This window comes from Dasypus novemcinctus, chromosome 6, assembly GCF_030445035.2.
Source record: "Dasypus novemcinctus isolate mDasNov1 chromosome 6, mDasNov1.1.hap2, whole genome shotgun sequence".
In the NCBI taxonomy this organism is placed as follows: Eukaryota; Metazoa; Chordata; class Mammalia; order Cingulata; family Dasypodidae; genus Dasypus; species Dasypus novemcinctus.
In genome coordinates this window covers 14,921,009-14,939,114 of record NC_080678.1, presented here as the reverse complement: position 1 = coordinate 14,939,114, position 18,106 = coordinate 14,921,009, and the positions used below count along the sequence as shown (strand labels likewise).

The following is an 18,106-nucleotide window of genomic DNA, read 5'->3' as shown; positions in this document are numbered from 1 at the left end:
AAATTTATGAGTAAATAATATGCCTTAATGACCTATTGAAGCATCACATGACTTAAGGATACAGAGACCACGATAATTCTGTCAAATATATAGTTGGAAAGCACCACATCACCAGGGTCAACCACATCTAAATTTTCACTAAGAAAAAATGCATAATTGGTAGTGTGAGCACCCAAAGAGCTAAAGTGTACTAACCTAGGGGAGACCCTCAGGTACTAGCACTTCCTCCCACAGTGATGGTGGAGGGCAGGGAGGAGGTGGGAGGAGCCGACCAAGACCCTGACAGGCAGGTCAGCCCAGCCCTTCTCCTTGGGCTTATTGTCAGAGGTGTCCCTGTCCTGAGCGACACACTCACAGGCCAAGCACCGTCAGCAGCTGTGCCCACCAAGGGAGTTGGCTGTGCGTCCCCCAGCACTCACACCAGCACGTCAGTGGGTGCCTCTTCCTGGCCAGGTGGGAGCGGGAGCCGTGTGCCAGGTACAGGCCAGCGTCTTCCCAGACCTGGACATTCATTAAGTGCTGATGTTCCTCCTGGGATAAATCCTTGCCTCCAGAGCGCAGAGGCAGGACTTGACACTGCAGATTTATCTGTGACCTCCAGGCTATGCTTGATTTCAAACGTTTGCCCCTCTGTCCCTGGATTTTGTGGTGTCCTAATTACTAAGGAAGCCTGTTTGTCTCTGCCAACAGGTTTTGAAATATCTATAGTCATAAACACAACAAAGCCTGAGTCCCAGCCAACTACCCCTGCACCCTCCACAGGTAAGTCTTTGGAAAATAGGGAAGGAATAACATTTCTTCAAATACCAAATATGAGAAGCAGAGATCAGAGGCTTTAGTAATTGAAACTTCATTTGGTGCCCACAGGAAGCCTAAAAGGAAAGTGGTTCCCCTCTTCTCCCTTCACACGCATGCACACAATTGTTTTATAAAATGAGACGTGGGAAAGGTTCTTTCTTTTCTAGCACCACCTAGAAAATGGTGACAGAAAGATGAGAGCACATGTAGGTCTGACCCCAACCGCGTGTGGCTCTTGTTAGCTGTTTCCCTTTTGGGTGGGCAGATAGCACCGTCAAAGCTACCTTACAAAATTGGGAGAACATTCTGGTAAGCCTGAGGATATTAAGGTTGAAAAATACCAAAATCATAACCAGGAATGAAGCAGTCAGCTGGGGATTGTGTCCTCCTTCACAGATTTCAATGTAAAATTCCTAAGAGCAAAATTTCTGTAATTATTTTCACAGTAATTAGGCAAAACCTGTCTTTTCCATTTCCTAAGGCACTGTATCAGCTGCAATAACAGATCACAGTTTCCTCTTTCTTCACCTGGGTGAAGCTGACTGAATGTCTGCTCTCCCAAGAGAAAAAACTCATTCATATTGGCTACATTAAGGCTGATTCCACTGTAGTTACATAATCTTCCTAGCCAGGCCTATTGGTGTGTGCATGTGTGTATACAAGTGCCTGTTTTTAAAATAAATACTATGGAGGCCATTTCTCTACACTGGCCTTTAAACACTCTGCTACCTCCTAAAGAACACTGTGTATCATTCTGATGTCACTTCATCTCTTTCCATCCTTGGTTTGAGCCACTTGTTGACTCTGTGGGATCCTAAGCACTTGAACCGTCAGGGGTCCTTTCTACTAGGAAAGTATTAAAACTTATATTTTATGGCTGCATTGATGTAAAGATGAGTATAATCCAGGTTGGATGGCTGTTTCTTTTCTTCTGAGTATAAGGGAAATTAAAGCATTTTCTGGGCCCCTACAAGTCACCTGGTGCCACACTCCATGACTACTGAGCCTAATGGCCAAGGCTCAGAAATCTTTAGTGTCACTCAGGCCATGCCCCAATTCTGGAGACAGTCAGAGGTCTTCATGTGTTCAAAGAGAGGAGATAGATCATCCACCTTCTGACACGGGGCCAGCAAGGTTATAGAAGAGTTCGTGGATTTGGTATCAATTTTGTAGGTATCTTTAGAAAATATATTTGCCCTGATCGCCTTCTTTTTTCAGTGATTCTTTCATGATAAGCACCAAAGATGATGCTCTAGACTATTCTCTGGGGTAGTCGCTGACCTATTGTCAGGATCCATCCCCACCTGCCTCTGCCATCAGCCTAGGATTAAACGGCGCTTTCATCATGACCTTACCTCTGTCTGTGCACTCACTTCTTAAAAGAATGTGCTGAAGTTCTCCATCTGCTCTTGTTTCATCTCCATTCTCTTTTATCTTGTGGATTAACACATCTCAATTATTTGAAGGTCATTTGGGGAAGGAAAGGAAATAAATGCATGTAACCGACTCGCATTTCAGTTGAAATCCTACTGTTTTCCTCTTCTGTGAACTTGCCCTCCCCTTCCCTCAACCTACCCTCATGGCCAGCCTTACCAAATTTCCTTTGAATCCATCCCTTTGTGAGCTCATTTCCCCAAGAGGAGAAGTCTCTGTTACATCCGGGACACTAGTTGGGTTCCTATCAAGGCACTCCTCGTGGTTTTCTCTGACGGCATAAGCATGTATGATGTTCCCATGTTCTCCCTGATGATGGTCCCCTGAGGCCTCGACTCTGCCTTAGAGAACCTTGCACACATGGAGCATTTAGTGAATACTCTTGGGTTAAAGGACACTGTGCTGGCAGCAAAGAACAGAAAGGTCGCCAGTGGCAGAAAGGGAACTTTGCAAGCTTCCTCCACACCCAGATGACTTCTGGGTCTCAGAAGTTCAAAGGATGCTCTGGTCAGCAGTCCAAGGGGCACGGCTTAGGGGCCCCTATCCTGTCCATGTGACCCTCAGGCAAAGGTGAGTCTTAGGCATAAAGGGTTATGGAAGGGTGAGGACCCAGGACCTCCAGGAGCTGTGGTAGCCCCTAACTAGGGGCTTCCAGCCTGCTGCTCCAGCACCTTCAGGGAATGGGAATGCCAGGCCTGGGGACCCAAGAGCCACACATCCTTTCTCTTTGCCCAACTTAGAGAAAATGTCCTATTTCTACCAGGAGGTTAGAGTAAGCGCTTGGATCCTACAACCCTAGTCTCATCATTTGTTTCAGTCTTTCCTCTTTCAGGGTACAGCAGCTCTCTACTCTGCTTCTAACTTCCCTAAGACAGAGGCACATGGGCAACAAAAGATTGTGAGAAGAAGGCATGAATTCAAGGGAAAATGAGTGACCAAGTTCATTACCTTAGAAGGCACTTTTAAAAAGCAAGCCAGACCACCTGGCTCCAAGTCTCAGATGGCTACCTGAGCCTGAGGAAGTCACCTTGGCCTCTCTGGTTTCCTCATCTACAAACTAGACACAACAATAAAAGCACTCTCAGAGAGCGGTTGTGAGGATCAAATGAGATCCAGCTTGCAAAGGACTTAGAATGGCTCCTGGGAGTAGTCATCTCTCACAAAATGGTAGGACAGGACCCTCCAGGGCTAAAACAACTATTCCATATCACAGCCATTAATGGCATGTTAATGACTCATCTGGAGACAGATGGAGAGGATTCAGAAATGAATTTTATTACTGCCAATGAATTCCTTTAAAAATTTCTCAATCCTTTTTCTTTTTGTTCAAACGTTGTTGCTAGAAGATACCAATACCAAATACTTCATGAGCTCCAACTAATTCACGAGACTCAGTAGGTATCGTCTGCACTAGGGTGAGGCTGTCACTTCTACTGAATGTCATTGCCTTCGTGTCTTTTCAGAAACTTTAAACTCACATTCTGAATCACTGAGTATTACTTTCGAAATATTAGAGCATAACAGGTTAATTTCTTTTGACCATTAAGCCCTTCTCTAACCTCAGAACCTGGAACAATCACGTGATCATACATACTGTCAGGTGAGCAAATCTATGCCTTGTTCATTTGCTCTGTAGTTGTTCTTGTCTAGAAAATCCCCTTCCAAGCCAAGTAGCAGAGCCTCTGTGTTGCACAAGCTAGGGGCACCATTCTCAGTTGTAACTGGCATCTTCATCATCCTGGAGCATCCTGTGTGATATGCATGCTGGCCCTTGCATGGTGCAGCTCATTGGCCCTGCTTAGCAGAGTCTCTCCAGGGACAGAAGAATTCACAGCCATTCTCCACCATGAGCTCACAGAGGGACCTGGAACAGAGGGGATCCCCATTTCTCATTCCATCCCCTAGACTTAAAATTCTTTAAGTCAGAAAAGGAGGAAAGCTTAGCTGTGTCTGTTGAGAGTTGTCTCCCTGCTTCACCCTGATTGGATCTGACTGCCCAGTGGCTTCACTTTCAGAAATACGTTTTGTTACATTTAGACATGTTAATATATTATTTTGCAGCCAACTGAAAGAAAAGTTAGGGGTTTGTATCCACAGTTTATGAACAAGTTTGACGGGTAATCACTGCTGGACTCTCTAATCACAATTTTGTTCTCTATTTATTTGTTTTAATCAAAAATTTTAAACTGTTCATAATAAGAAGTAGCTATTCAATTTTTTGAATTGGACACATATGAAAAAGTAAAATATACTTCATTTTGTCTATATCAAACACAATGTCAAGAACACTCTAATGAACTCATGGGTACCCACTGCTGACTTATCAAATCCACATGTTGAGATACATTTTAAAAGGAATCCATACAATGCCTGATTGTTAATTTATGAGTAAATAATATGCCTTAAATGCCCTATTGAAACATCATGTGACTTAAGGATACAGAGAGCCCAGGGAATATTGTCAAATATTTATTTGGAAACCAAAAGTTCTACCTTCAAAGTGACCACCACAAAACCAGGGTCAACCACACCTGAATTTTTACAAAGAAAAAAGGTGTAATTGGTAGTGTGAGCACCCAAACAGCTAAAGTGTACTAACCTAAGGGAGGCCCTTAGGTACTGGCACTTCCTCACACAGTGATGGTGGAGGGCAGGGAGGAGGTGGGAGGAGCCGACCAAGACCCTGACAGGCAGGTCAGCCCAGCCCTTCTCCCGGGGCTTATTGTCAGAGGTGTCCCTGTCCTGAGCGACACACTCACAGGCCAAGCACTGTCAGCAGCCGTGCCCACCAGGGAGTTGGCTGTGCTTCCCCCAGTACCCACACCAGCACGTCAGTGGGTGCCTCTTTCTGGCCAAGTGGGGAGAGGGAGCCGAGTGCCAGGCTACAGGCCGGCGTCTTCCCAGACCTGGACACTCATTAAGTGCTGATGCTACTCCTGGGATAAATCCTTGCCTCCAGAGGGCAGAGGCTGGACTTGACACTGCAGGTGGATCTGTGACTTCCACGCTGTGAGTGTTTTCCAACATTTCCCCTGTCACACTGGATTCTGTGGTGTCCTAAGTGCTAAGGAAGCCTGTTCGTCTCTGCCAACAGGTGATGGATTGTCTATAGTATTAGACGCGACAGAGCCTGAGTCCCAGCCATCCACACCTGCACCCTCCACAGGTAAGTCTTTGGTAAATAGGGAAGGACTAACATTTCTTCAAATACCAAATATGAGAAGCAGAGATCAGAGGCTGTCAGTAACTTAAACTTCATTTGGTGCCCACAGGAAGCCTAAAAGATAAGTGTTTCCCCTCTTCTCCCTTGACACGCATGCACACATTTGTTTTATAAAATGAGATGTAGGAAAGGTTCTTTCTTTTCTAGCACCACCTAGAAAATGGTGAACCAAAGTTTTGGGCATACGTAGGTCTAACCCCAACCACTTGTAGCTCTTGCTACCTGGCTCCGTTATGGGTGGGCAGATAGCACTGTCAAAGCTACCTTAAAAAATTGGGAGAACATTCTGGTAAGCCTACTTACATTAAGGTTGAAAAATAACAAAATCATAACCAGGAATGGTGGAGTCAGCTGGGGGGCTGTGGCCTCCTTCACAGTTTTCAATGTGAAATTCCTAAGAGCCAAGCTTCTGTATTTATAATTTTCTGAAGAATTAGGCAATTCTTGTCCTTCCATTCCCTAATGCACTGTATCAGGTGCAGTCCCAGATCATAGCTTCCTCTTTCTTCACCTGGGTGAAGCTGACTGCATGTCTGCTCTACCAAGAGAAAAAATTCGCCCTGTTGGCTACATTAAGGCTGATTCCACTTACTTAATCTTCCTAGCCAGGCCTATTTGTGTGTGCATGTGTGTATACAAGTGCCTGCTTCTAAAATGAATACTATTGTGGCCATTTCTCTACACTGGCCTTTAGCCACTCTGCTAGCTCCTAAAGATCGCTACGTATCAGTCTGATGTCACCTCATCTCTTTCCATCCTTGGTTTGAGCCACTTGTTGACTCTGTGGGGCCCTAAGCACTTGAGCCACCAGGGGTCCTTTCTACTATGAAAAGTATTAAAACATTTTTTTATGGCTGCATTGATGTAAAGATGAGTGTAATCCAGATTGGATGGCTGTTTCTTTTCTTCTGAGTATAAGGGAAATTAAAGCATTTTCTGGGCCCCTAAAAGTCACCTGGTGCCACGCTCCGTGACTGCTGAGCCTGATGGCTGTGTTGATCCTGCTCATCTGTGTTGTGCCAAATACAAACACCCCAAGTCAAGCTGCTCCTTTGCACTGCCTCATAGACCAGTCCTACCCTGTCATCAGCAGTGATGCCCAGCAGTCACCCCGTTTTTTAGAACAAAACAGTTTTCTTGAAGCATCTCTTCAGACTGGTATTTAGCCCCATACACAGTTGGGTAGGATGAATTCTACGTTGCTAGATTCCTACATGTGCAAATAAGAATAATTCTAAATAAATTTAGGTGAAATTTTTATCTTCCTGACATTAAAAGGGAGTCTTATTTGTCAAAATTTCCCCAGGTGTTTATGTGATGCTACTCTAGTGTCAAAATGCTTTTTCCTTCCTCTTTTTTTCCTATCTTCCCTCCTTCCCACTTACTTCCTTGCTTCCTTCCATCCTTGTTTCTCTCCTCTGTCTCTTTCTCCTTCCTTCCATTCATCAAAATGTTACACACAAAGACTTTAAAAATTAGGTCATGCACAAAGGCTTACATTGTAACACAGCATTTTGTGTCCCAAGCTGTACTCACTGCATCTTTCTAGATCTATGGAAGGTTGAACTGCTCCTTCTCAGAGTCACCTCCAGGTTTTTGTTTGTTCTCCTAAATGATTTTTATGATTCAAATATCAGTTTCTCAGCACTCTGTACTCTTGGGCATGTTACTCAACTGATTTGGGGCTTAAAGGCCCACCCATCATATGGGGATCATAATAACAATAATAATACAGTTTTGCAGTTATGTATATGCATGCTATTATTTATATCTATGCTCTAATAGATATATGCTACTGTATACAGTATATAATCTCAGGCTTTGTGAATTTTAATTGAGCTAAAATATGTCTACTCTCAGTGCTCGGCCCCAAGAAAGTACTATATAAATGCTAGATTTATAATCATACCCCTCATCCTCCTCACAAACAAATACTGTTTTTGTCTCCAAAAAGTAAAAGCCTGGCTTGAAGACCAGTTAGTGGTTCTCTATCTTTGAATTCTGCTTTTGACTTGGACTTCTTAATGGCATGGAGGTTAACTTGCATACAGGAGCGTCCCATGGAACAAAGCCGAAAGTCTGGCACGTTCTTGGCCTAGGCTCAGAATTCTTTCGGGTCAGATCCTAAAAGAGCGTCTGGATTTTGTGTCAATTTTGTAGATATCTTTAGAAAATACGATATGCCCTATTCCCCTTTTGCTCAGTCCTTCACACCCATAATCTTAGTGTCCTGTTCCTCCAAACATTCAGCTCAGTAGGATTCTGTGGGGTTGTTGCTCACCTCTTGTCAGGATCCATTCTGACCTGCCTCTGCCATCAGGCTAGGATTAGTGCTCCACTAGCATTATTACCTTAACTTTGTCTGCCCCACATTTCTTAAAAGAATATGATGAAGTGCTACATCTGCTCTTGTTTCCTCGCCATTCTCTTTACTCTTGTGGATTAACACATCTCAATTCCTTTAAGGTCATTTTGGGAAGGAGAGCACATACATGTGTGTAACCACCTCACCTGTCAGTTGAAATCTTATCCATTTTCCTCTTCTGTGAATTTGCCTTCCCCTTCCGTCTGCCTACCCTCATGGCCAGCCTTACAAAACTTCTTTCAAATCCAGGCTTTTGTGGGCTGGTCTCCCCAAGAAGGGGAAGTCCCCTTACCTCTGTGACACTAGTTGCGTCCCTATGAAGGCACATCTCATGGTTTCCCATGACTGCTTAACTGTGTACGATGTTCCCATCCTATCACTGATAATGGTCCCCTGAGGCCTTGACTCTGCCTTGAGAGTCACACATAAGCGTTGAGGGAATACTCCTGGGTTAAAGGATCCTGTGCTGGGAGCAAAGAACAGAAATGTCACCAGTGGCAGAAAGGGCCCTTTGCAAGCTTCCTCCACACCCAGAAGATTTCTGGGTCTCAGAGTTTCACAGGAGCCTCTGGTCAGCAGTTCACTGCAGCATGCTTGGAGGACCAGAGACCTATCCATGTGGCCCTCAGCCAAGGTGCATCTTCTGGCATGAAGGGACATGGAAGGGTAAGAACCCAGGGTCAATAGGTGTCATGGCAGCCCCCAGCTAGTGGCTTCCAGCCTGAGGCTCCTGCACCTCCAGGGAGTAGGAAGGCCAGCCTTGGGGTTGCAAGAGCCACAGTACCTTTCTATCTGCCCAACGTAGAGGAAATGTCCTATTTCTAACATGAGGTTAGCGTAGGCACTTATCTCCTCCAACCCTAATCTTTTCATTGGTCTCAGTCTTTTTTGTCCTCCAGGCTATAGCAGCTCTTTGCTCTGCTTCTAATTTCCCTAAGACAGAGGCACAGGGGCAATCAAAGATTGTGAGGAAGAGGCATGAATTCAAGGGAAAACGAGTGACCTAGTTCATTGACTTAGAAGGCACTTTTATTTATTTATTTTTTTTCCTTTTAAATTTTTTTTATTGACTTTGTAATAATATTACATTAAAAAAATATATATATGAGGTCCCATTCAACCCCACCACCCCCACCCTACCTCTCCCCCCCCAGCAACACTTATTCCCATCATCATGACACATCCATTGCATTTGGTAAGTACATCTTTGGGCACCTCTGCACCTCATGGTCAATGGTCCACATCATGGCCCATACTCTCCCCCATTCCATCCAGTGGGTCCTGTGAGGATTTACAATGTCCGGTGATTGCCTCTGAAGCACCATCCAGGGCAGCTCCATGACCCATAGACGCCTCCACTTCTCATCTCTTCCTGCCTTTCCCCATACCCATCAGCCACCATATCCACTTTTCCCAATCCAATACCACCTTTTCTATGTGGACATTGGATTGGTTGTGTCCATTGCACCTCTATGTCAAGAGGAGGCTCAGATTCCACATGGATGCTGGATGCAATCCTCCCACTTTCAGTTGTAAGCACTCTAGGCTCCATGGTGTGGTGGTTGTCCTTCCTCAACTCCATCTTAGTTGAGTGTGGTGAGTCCAATAAATCAGATTGTAGGTGCTGGAGTCTGTTGAGGCTCAGGGCCTGGCTATCACATTGTCAGTCCAGAGATTCAAATCCCCTAAATATATCTTAAACCCCAACACTAACTGCACCTGAGCCCTGGAAGTCAATGTGACCTCTCTGTGTCTCCTCATCTGCAAACCAGAGACAATACAAACAATCTCAGAAAGGTGTTGTGAGGATCAAAAGAGATCCAGCTTGCAAAGAACTTAGAATGACTCCTGGGAGTAGTATTCTCCACAAAATGGTAGGACAGTCTCCTCCAAGAATCAAACAAGTATTCCGTTTTTATTTTTTCCAAACATTGTTGCCAGTAGATACCAATACCAAATACTCCATGAGCTCTACCTACTTCACAAGACTTAGTGGGTGTCGTCTGCACTAGGGCAAGGCTGTCACTTCTTCTGGATGTCGTGGCCTTCGTGTCTTTTCAGAAACTATAAACTCACATTCTGAGTCACTGCGTATTATACTCGAAATACTAGACCATAACGGGTGGATTTCTTTTGACCATTAGGCCCCTCTCCATCCTCAGAGCCTGGAACAGTGAAGCCATCATACACACTGTCAGGTGAGAAAATCTATGCTCTATTCATTTGTTCCGTAGTTTTTCTTGCCTGGAAAATCCCCTTCCAAGCCAAGTAGCAGAGCCTCTGTGATGCACAAGTTAGGGGCATCATCCTCAGTTTCAACTGGCACCTTCATCATCCTGGAGCATCCACTGACATTTGAATGGTTACCCCAGGATTTGTGCAGCTCATTGGCCCTGCATAGCAGAGTCACTCCAGGACAGAAGAGTTAGCATCCCCATTAGATTCAAAATATTAGAGCATAACAGGTTGATTTCTTTTGACCATTAGGCCCTTCTCCAACCTCAGAACCTGGAACAACCACGCCACCATATATACTGTCAGGTGAACAAATCTATGCCTGGTTCATTTGTTCTCTAGTTGTTCTTGTCTAGAAAATCCCTGTCTAAGACAAGTAGCAGAGCCTCTGTGTTGCACAAGTGAGGGGCACCATTCTCAGTTGTACCTGGCATCTTCATCAGCCTGGAGCATCCAGTGACGTTTGATGGTTACCCCAGGATTTGTGCAGCTCATTGGCCCTGCATAGCAGAGTCACTCCATGACAGAAGAGTTAGCAGCCATTCCCCATAATGAGCTCCCAAAGATGGGCCTGGAGCAGAGGGGATCCCTATTTCTCATTCCATCCCCTAGACTGAAATAATTCTTTAAGACAGAAAAGGAGGAATGCTTAGCCGTGTCCATTGAGAGTTGTCTCCGGTCTTCACCCTGATTGCATCTGACTGCACAGCAGCTTCATCTTCAGAAAAACATTTTGTTACATTTTAGACATGTTAATATAGTATTATTTAGCCAACTGAAAAAAAAATCAGTTAGGTGATTGTTTCTTTCTGCTTCAGTGCAGTTTATGAATAAGTTTGATGGATTAATCACTGCTGGATTGTCTAATCACAATTTTTTCCCTATTCTTTTTAATCACAAAGTTTTAAACTGATCACAATAAGAAGTAGCTATTCAATTGTTTTGAGTTAGAAACATATAAAAAAGTAAAATATACTTTATTTAGTCTACATCAACACAATGGCAAGAACAGTATAATGAACCCATGGGTACCCACTGCTGACTTATCAAATCCAAATATTTTGAGATCTATTTTAAAAGGAAGCAATACAATACCTGATTGTTAATTTAGGAGTCAATAATATGCCATAATGCCCTATTGAAACATCTCATGACTTAAGAATACAGAGAGCCCAGATAATTCTATCAAATATCTAGTGGGAAATCAAAAGTTCTACCTTTAACCTGTTGCCACATCACCAGCGTCAAATAGACCTGAATTTTACTGAGAGATAATGCAAAGTTGGTTGTGTGAGTACCCAGAGAGCTAAAGTGTGCTAAGCAAGGGGAGGCCCTCAGGTACTAGCACTTCCTCCCACAGTGATGGTGAAGGGCAGGGAGGAGGTGGGAGGAGCCGACCAAGACCCTCACAGGCAGGTCAGCCCAGCCCTTCTCCTTGGGCTTATTGTCAGAGGTGTCCCTGTCCTGAGTGTGGGGAGGAGTACCCAGCAGTGACACACTCACAGGCCAAGCACTGTCAGCAGCCATGCCCACCACAGAGTTGGCTCTGCTTCCCCAGCACCCACAGCAGCTGGGCAGTTGGTGCCTCTTCCTGGGCAATGGGGAACAGGAGCCGAGTGCCAGGCACCGGGCTGGTGTCTTCCCAGACCTAGAGATCCCTGGGAAAAGTTCTTGCCTACAGAGAACAGATGAGGGAATTGACACTGAAAATTTGACTGTGAGCACTACACTGTGACTGTTTTCAAACGTTTGCCCCTCTGACACCGGGTTTAGGTGTGTCCTAATTACTAGGAAAGCCTGTTTTTCTCTGCCAGCAGGTGATGAATTATCGGCAACCACAGTCCCAAAAGAGCCTGAGTCCCAGCCACCTACCCCTGCACCCTCCACAGGTAAGTCCTTGGTTAATATGGAAGACTAACATTTATTGAAGAGCCACATATGCTTAGCAGAGATCAGATGCTTTCAATAACTGACATTTCAATTAGTGCTCACAGCAAGCCTACAAGGAAATTTTTTCCTCTCCAGCCCACATACACATATACTTATTCGTTTTATAAAATGAGACTTGGAAAAGTTTCTTTTCCTAGTAGCACCAACTAGAAAATGGTCAAGAAAAGACTTGAGCACACGAATGTCTGACAACAAACATGTGTGGCTCTTCTTAGCCAGCTGTGGTATGAGTTGGCAGAAATCACCATCAAATCTATTTTACGAAACTTGGAGAACATTCTGGTAAGCCTAATTATTAAGGTCCAAGATATCAAAGGATAACCAGGAAGGAAGGAGTCAGCTGTGGGGTTTTCACCTCTTCCACTCTTTTCAGTATAAAATTCCTAATAGCAAATCTTCTGAATTTATATTTTCCGCTATAATTCGGCAAAGCCTATACTTGCCATTGCCTAAGACTGTATCAGCTGAAATCCCAAATCCTCCTTCCACACTCTGTGGAGCCCATGGAGGATCTGCTCTACCAAGAGAAAACTCATGCATATTTCCTGCATTAGGGCTAGTTCCACCATAGTAACTTAATTTTTCTAGCCTAGCTTAATTGTGTGTGCATGTAAATGTACATATACATGCTTTTAAAGTAAATACTATTATGGCCATTTCCCTACACTGGCCGTTAGGCACTTTGCTATCTCCTAAAGAATGCTGCACAGCAGTCTGATGTCACCTCATCTCTTTCCACCCTTGTCTTGAGCCATTTGTCCACTCTGTGGGTACCTAAGCTCTTGAACCTTCAGGGGTCCTTTGTAGTAGGAAAAATATTAAAAATTATATTTTATGGCTGCATTGATTAAAAGAAGAGCATAATCCAGGATGGATGGCTGCTTCTTTTCTTCTAATTGTAAAGGAAATTAGAGTATTATGTGGACCCCTAAAAGTTACCTCATCCCAGGCACTGTGACTGTTCAGCATGATGTCTGTGTTGGTTCTGCTCATCAATGTTGTTCCAAGTGACAAACACCCTAAATCCATCTGCTCCTTTGCACTGCCTTCAAAAGACCAGTCCTCCCCGATCATCACCAATGACACACAGCATTCTCCCTGTTTTTTAGAACAATGCTGTTTCCACGAAGTATCTCTGCAGGCTTGTATTTAGCCCTGTACACATTTGGGAAAGGTTGCATTTTAGGTTACTAGATGCGTACATGTGCTACTAAGAATAATTCTAAATAAATTTAGGTGAAATTTTTATCTTCCTGACATTAAAAGGGAGGCTTCTTTGTAAAAGTAGCCCCAGGTTTTAATGTGATGCTACTCTAGAGTAAAAACGCTCTTTCCTTCCTCTTTTTATCCTATCTTCCCTCCTTCACACTTACTTCCCTGCTTCCTTCCATCCTTGTTTCTATCCTCCATCTCTATCTCCTTCCTTTCTTTCATCAAAATATTACAAAAAAGACTTTAAAACTTATGTCATACACAAAAGCTTCTATTGTAACACAGCACTTTTTGCCCCAAGCCCTATTTATTCACTGCATTATCTATACTGTCAGAAGGTTGACCTGCTCCTTCTCAGAGCCACCTCCAGGTTTTTGTGGTTTCAACTAAATGATTCTTAATGTCCAAATATCAGTTTCCCAGTGCTCTGTACTCTTGGGCATGTTATTCAACTACTTTATGCCTTAATTTTCTCACCTATAAACTGGGGATAGTAGTAAATATAATGCGTTGCTGTTATGTATATATATAATATTATTTATGCATATGCTCTAATAGATATATGCTATTATATACAGAATATACTCTAAGACTTTTTAAAGATTAAATGAGTTAAAATATGTCTACTACTTAGTGCCAGGCATATATTAAAGTACTATAAAAGCTAGTTTATAATCGTCATCATCAACATCCTCATAATCAAATATTGTTTTGGCTCCAGGAAAAAAAAGTATGACTTGAAGACCAGTTAGAGGTTCTCTATCTTTGACTTCTGCTGGAGTTGGACTTCTTACCTGCATGGAGGGGGCTTCTGAGCATGAGCTTCCCAGGAACAAATCCAACAGCCTGGCAATTTCCTGGCCTAGGCTCAGAAGTCTTTAGTGTCATGTGGACCACACTCCATTTCTCCTGCTCGTCACAAAGGCCTTCCTGTGTTCAAAGAGAGGGGCAGGGACTCCACCTTCTCACATGGGGTTAGCAAGTTTGTAGAAGACCTGGTAGATTTACTGTCGATTTTATAGATACCTTTAGAAAATACCATCTACCCTGATCCCCTTCTTTGCTCAGCACCTCACACCCATAATCTTAGTGTCCTGTTCCTCCAAACATTAAGCTCAGGAGGATTCTCTGGGGTCGTTGTTCACCTCTTGTCAGGATCCATCCCCACCTGCTTCCGCCATCAGGCTAGCATTAGTGCTCCACTAGCATCATTAAGGCACCTCTGTCTGCCCTCTAACATCTTGAAAGAATGGGATGAAGTTTTCCATCTGCTCTTTTTTCCCCTCCCATTCTCTTTGTGTTGTGGATTAAAGCATCTCAAATCTTTTAAGGTCATTTTGGGAAGGAGAAGACATATATGCTTGTAACTAACTCACATTTCAGTTGAAGTCCTAGCAATTTTCCTCTTCTGTGAACTTGCCCTCCCCTTCCCTCTGCCTACCCTAATGGCCAGCCTTACAAAACTTCCTTTGAACCCAGCCCTTAGTGAGCTCATCTTCCCAAGAAGGGAAGTCTCTGTTACCTCCAGGACACTAGTTGGGTGCCTATGAAGACACTCCTTGTGGTTTCCTCTGATGGTGTAACCGTGTGCGATGTTCCCATCCTATCACTGATTATGGTCCCCTGAGGCCTCGACTCTGCCTTAGAGAGCCTTGCACACTAGGAGCACTGAGTGAATACTCCTGGGTTAAAGGATCCTGTGCTGGCAACAAAGAACAGAAAGGCCACCAGTGGCAAAATGGATACTTTGCAAGCTTCTTCCACACCCAGATGACTTCTATGTCTCAGAGGTTCACAGGAACCTCTGGTTGGAAGTCCACTGGGGCATGGCTGAGGGAACACAGTCCTGTCCACATGGCCTGCAGGCAAAGGTCATCTTTAGGCATAAAGGGTCATGGAAGGTGAGGACCCAGGACCTCCAGGAGCTGGGGCAGGCCCTAGCTAGGGGCTTTGAGCCTGCTACTCCAGCACCTCCAAGGAGTGGGAATGACAGCCCTGGGGATCCAAGCACCACAGTATTTTTCTATCAGCCCGACATAGAGGAAATGTCTTATTTCTAACTTGAGGTTAGAGTAGGCACTTGTCTCCTCCAACCCTAATCTCTTTGTTGGTCTCAGTCTTTCATCCTGTAGGCTACAGCAGCTCTCTGTTCTGCTTCTAACTTCCCTAAGACAGAGGCACAGGGGCAACCAAAGATTGTGAGGAAGAAGCATGAATTCAAGACAAAATGAGTTATACCTTTTATTCAAGGTCATTTTCTAGTTATATCATCAGCTGGTACTTGGTAGTGATCCCTCGGTGCCAGGGAGGCTCATCCCCAGGAGTCATGTCCCATACTGGGGGGATGGCAATGCATTTACATGCTGCTTTTGGCTTTGAGACTGGCCACATTTGGGCAACACAGAGGCTCTCAGGAGGGAACTCTTAGGCACATTGCTGCTCTAGTTCTTGTTCTTATTTCAGGTGCACAGGCTCACAAGCATAGTCATTAGTATCAGGGGCTCATTGTTGGACCTTCATTCCTTTTTGGTCTTTGCCGTTGCACTTGGGGGATTGTTGCTGTTCCTTTAGGGACTGTGACAGAGCTCCCCTGGCTAGAAACTCAGCACTCCCTCAGTTGTTGTTTTTAATTGTTTCCACTATGAAAATATCCAAACATTTTTATGTACCCTGGATATATGCCATGTAGAACTCCCTGTCAACCATATGTCCTCTGTCAATAACATCCCACACCAGTATTCCTCCGCTGCCATTGTTGAACCACTCTGTGATCCAAAACTTCCTGAAAAGTGAAGCCCAATATATTGCCAGGTTCCATTAATAGTAAAATGGAATATAGCAATGAGTTTAAAGGTTAGATATAGAATACATATTAATTTGGAAAAATTACGGTAAAAATACATTGGGGTATCAAAACATTAAAAAATGCAAAAGCTTTGTTCTTGGTGTTTTGCCTTCCATCACTGCAATAAGTGTTGCCCTGTATGTAAATTGGCAAGGCAACTACTTCCATCTTTTCCTCGGTGTCTACGTCCTATCTTTTTCTTTTCTTTTTTCTAATTGTTAAGCTTATCTTCACAACAGTTTTAGACCACAGTAATTCACATATACATATACAGTACTCCTGCATATCCAACATAAAACCTTTTCCCTTTCATAGCAATAATCTTTTTACTACTATATTTATTCATACTATATTCATACTATATTTACTGGAACTGATGTACAGATGTTGAGACAATAGCTTTCAAACAAGGTAACATTTGTGTTTACATTGTGGTTTATATTTTAGACTACACAATTTTCTAAATTTTTGTTGTCTTATGTTTTACATTATGATTTACATTTTAGCCTATCAGCCCTTATATATTTTTGGTGTAATTTTACATGTCTTATATCCATCCTTGCGTACTCCTGTGAAATACTTCTATTGCCCACACAGTTACATTGGTTCCATCTATTCTATACCTCTTTCCCCCTCCCCTTAGGGCCCACAGTGACCGTCAATCTTCATTGCTTGCTGGGCCATGTTCAGATACACTTGCAACAGTGTTGAGGGCTTGACATGCTCAACTGCCCTAATGCACTGGGAGCTACCATTTCTCTTGAGAGGTACAGTTCCCTCTTGGCTCTTCTATTTAGGTCTTTGATCCATCTTGAGTTGATTTTTGTATAAGGTGTGAGATGGTAATCCTCTTTCATTCTTTTACATATGGATATCCAGTTCTCCAGGCACCATTTGTTGAATAGGCCATTCTCTCCCAGTTGATAGAGTTTGGTGGCTTTATCAAATATTATAACTATATAGATGAGGATCTATATCAGAACTCTCAATTCAGTTCCATTGGTCTGTGTGTTTCTTCTTGTGCCAATACCATGCTGTTTTCACTACTGTAGCTTTGTAGTATGTTTTGAAGTCAGGTAGTGTGATTCCTCCAATTTCGTTTTTCTTTTTCAATATGTCTTTGACTATTCAGGGCCTCTTTCCCTTCCAAATAAATTTCATAGCTAGTTTTTCTAGTTCCTTAAAAAATGCTGTGGTGATTTTTATTGGGATTGCATTGAATGTGTAGATCAGTTTTGGTAGGATAGACATCTTAATAATATTTAGTCTTCCTATCCATGAATATTTAGTCTTCCTATCCATTTATTTAGGTCTTCTTTGATTTCCTTGAACAGTCTTGTGTAGTTCTCTGTGTATAAGTTTTTTACATCTTTAGTTAAATTTATTCCTAGGTATTTGATTTTTTTATTTACTATTGTAAATGGTATTTGTTTCTTGATTTCCTCCTGAACTTGCCCATTATTGGTATACAGAAATGCTACTGATTTTTGTGCATTGATCTTATAACCTGCGACTTTACTAAACTCATTTATGAGTTCTAGAAGCTTTGTTGTAGACCACTCAGGGTTTTCTATGTATAGGATCATGTCATCTGCAAATAATGAAATTTTGGCTTCTTCCTTTCCAATTTGAATGCCTTTTATATCTGGTTCTTGCCTCTGCTCGTGCAAGTACTTCTAAGACAATGTTAAATAGCAGAGGTAAGAGTGGGCATCCTTGTCTTGTTCCTGATCTTAGAGGGAAGGATTTTAGGATTTCACTATTGTAAATGATGTTGGCTGTGGGTTTTCATATATACTCTTTATCATGTTCAAAAAATTTTCTTGTATTCCAATCTTTTGCAGTGTTTTTATCAAGAAAGTGTGCTGTATTTTGTCAAATGCTTTTTCTGCATCTATAGATATAATCATGTGATTTTTTTCCTTCAATCTGTTTATATGGTGTATTACATTGATTGAGTTTCTTATGTTGAACCATCCTTGCATACCTGGAATGAACCCCACTTGGTCATGGTGTATAATTCATTTAAGTGTTGTTGAATATG

The 18,106-nt window shown here is 43.0% G+C and overlaps 1 protein-coding gene across 1 annotated transcript in view; it reads left to right on the top strand.

The window, feature by feature from the left end:
- Positions 1–18,106, top strand: part of LOC139439079 (soluble scavenger receptor cysteine-rich domain-containing protein SSC5D-like) — a 127,321-nt gene that overhangs the window by 102,321 nt on the left and 6,894 nt on the right. The window contains exons 29-33 of the mRNA XM_071215543.1: positions 691–762; positions 5,327–5,398; positions 9,965–10,018; positions 10,308–10,361; positions 11,873–11,944. Coding sequence (XP_071071644.1) covers positions 691–762; positions 5,327–5,398; positions 9,965–10,018; positions 10,308–10,361; positions 11,873–11,944 — 324 coding nt within the window. The remainder of the gene's footprint in view (positions 1–690; positions 763–5,326; positions 5,399–9,964; positions 10,019–10,307; positions 10,362–11,872; positions 11,945–18,106) is intronic.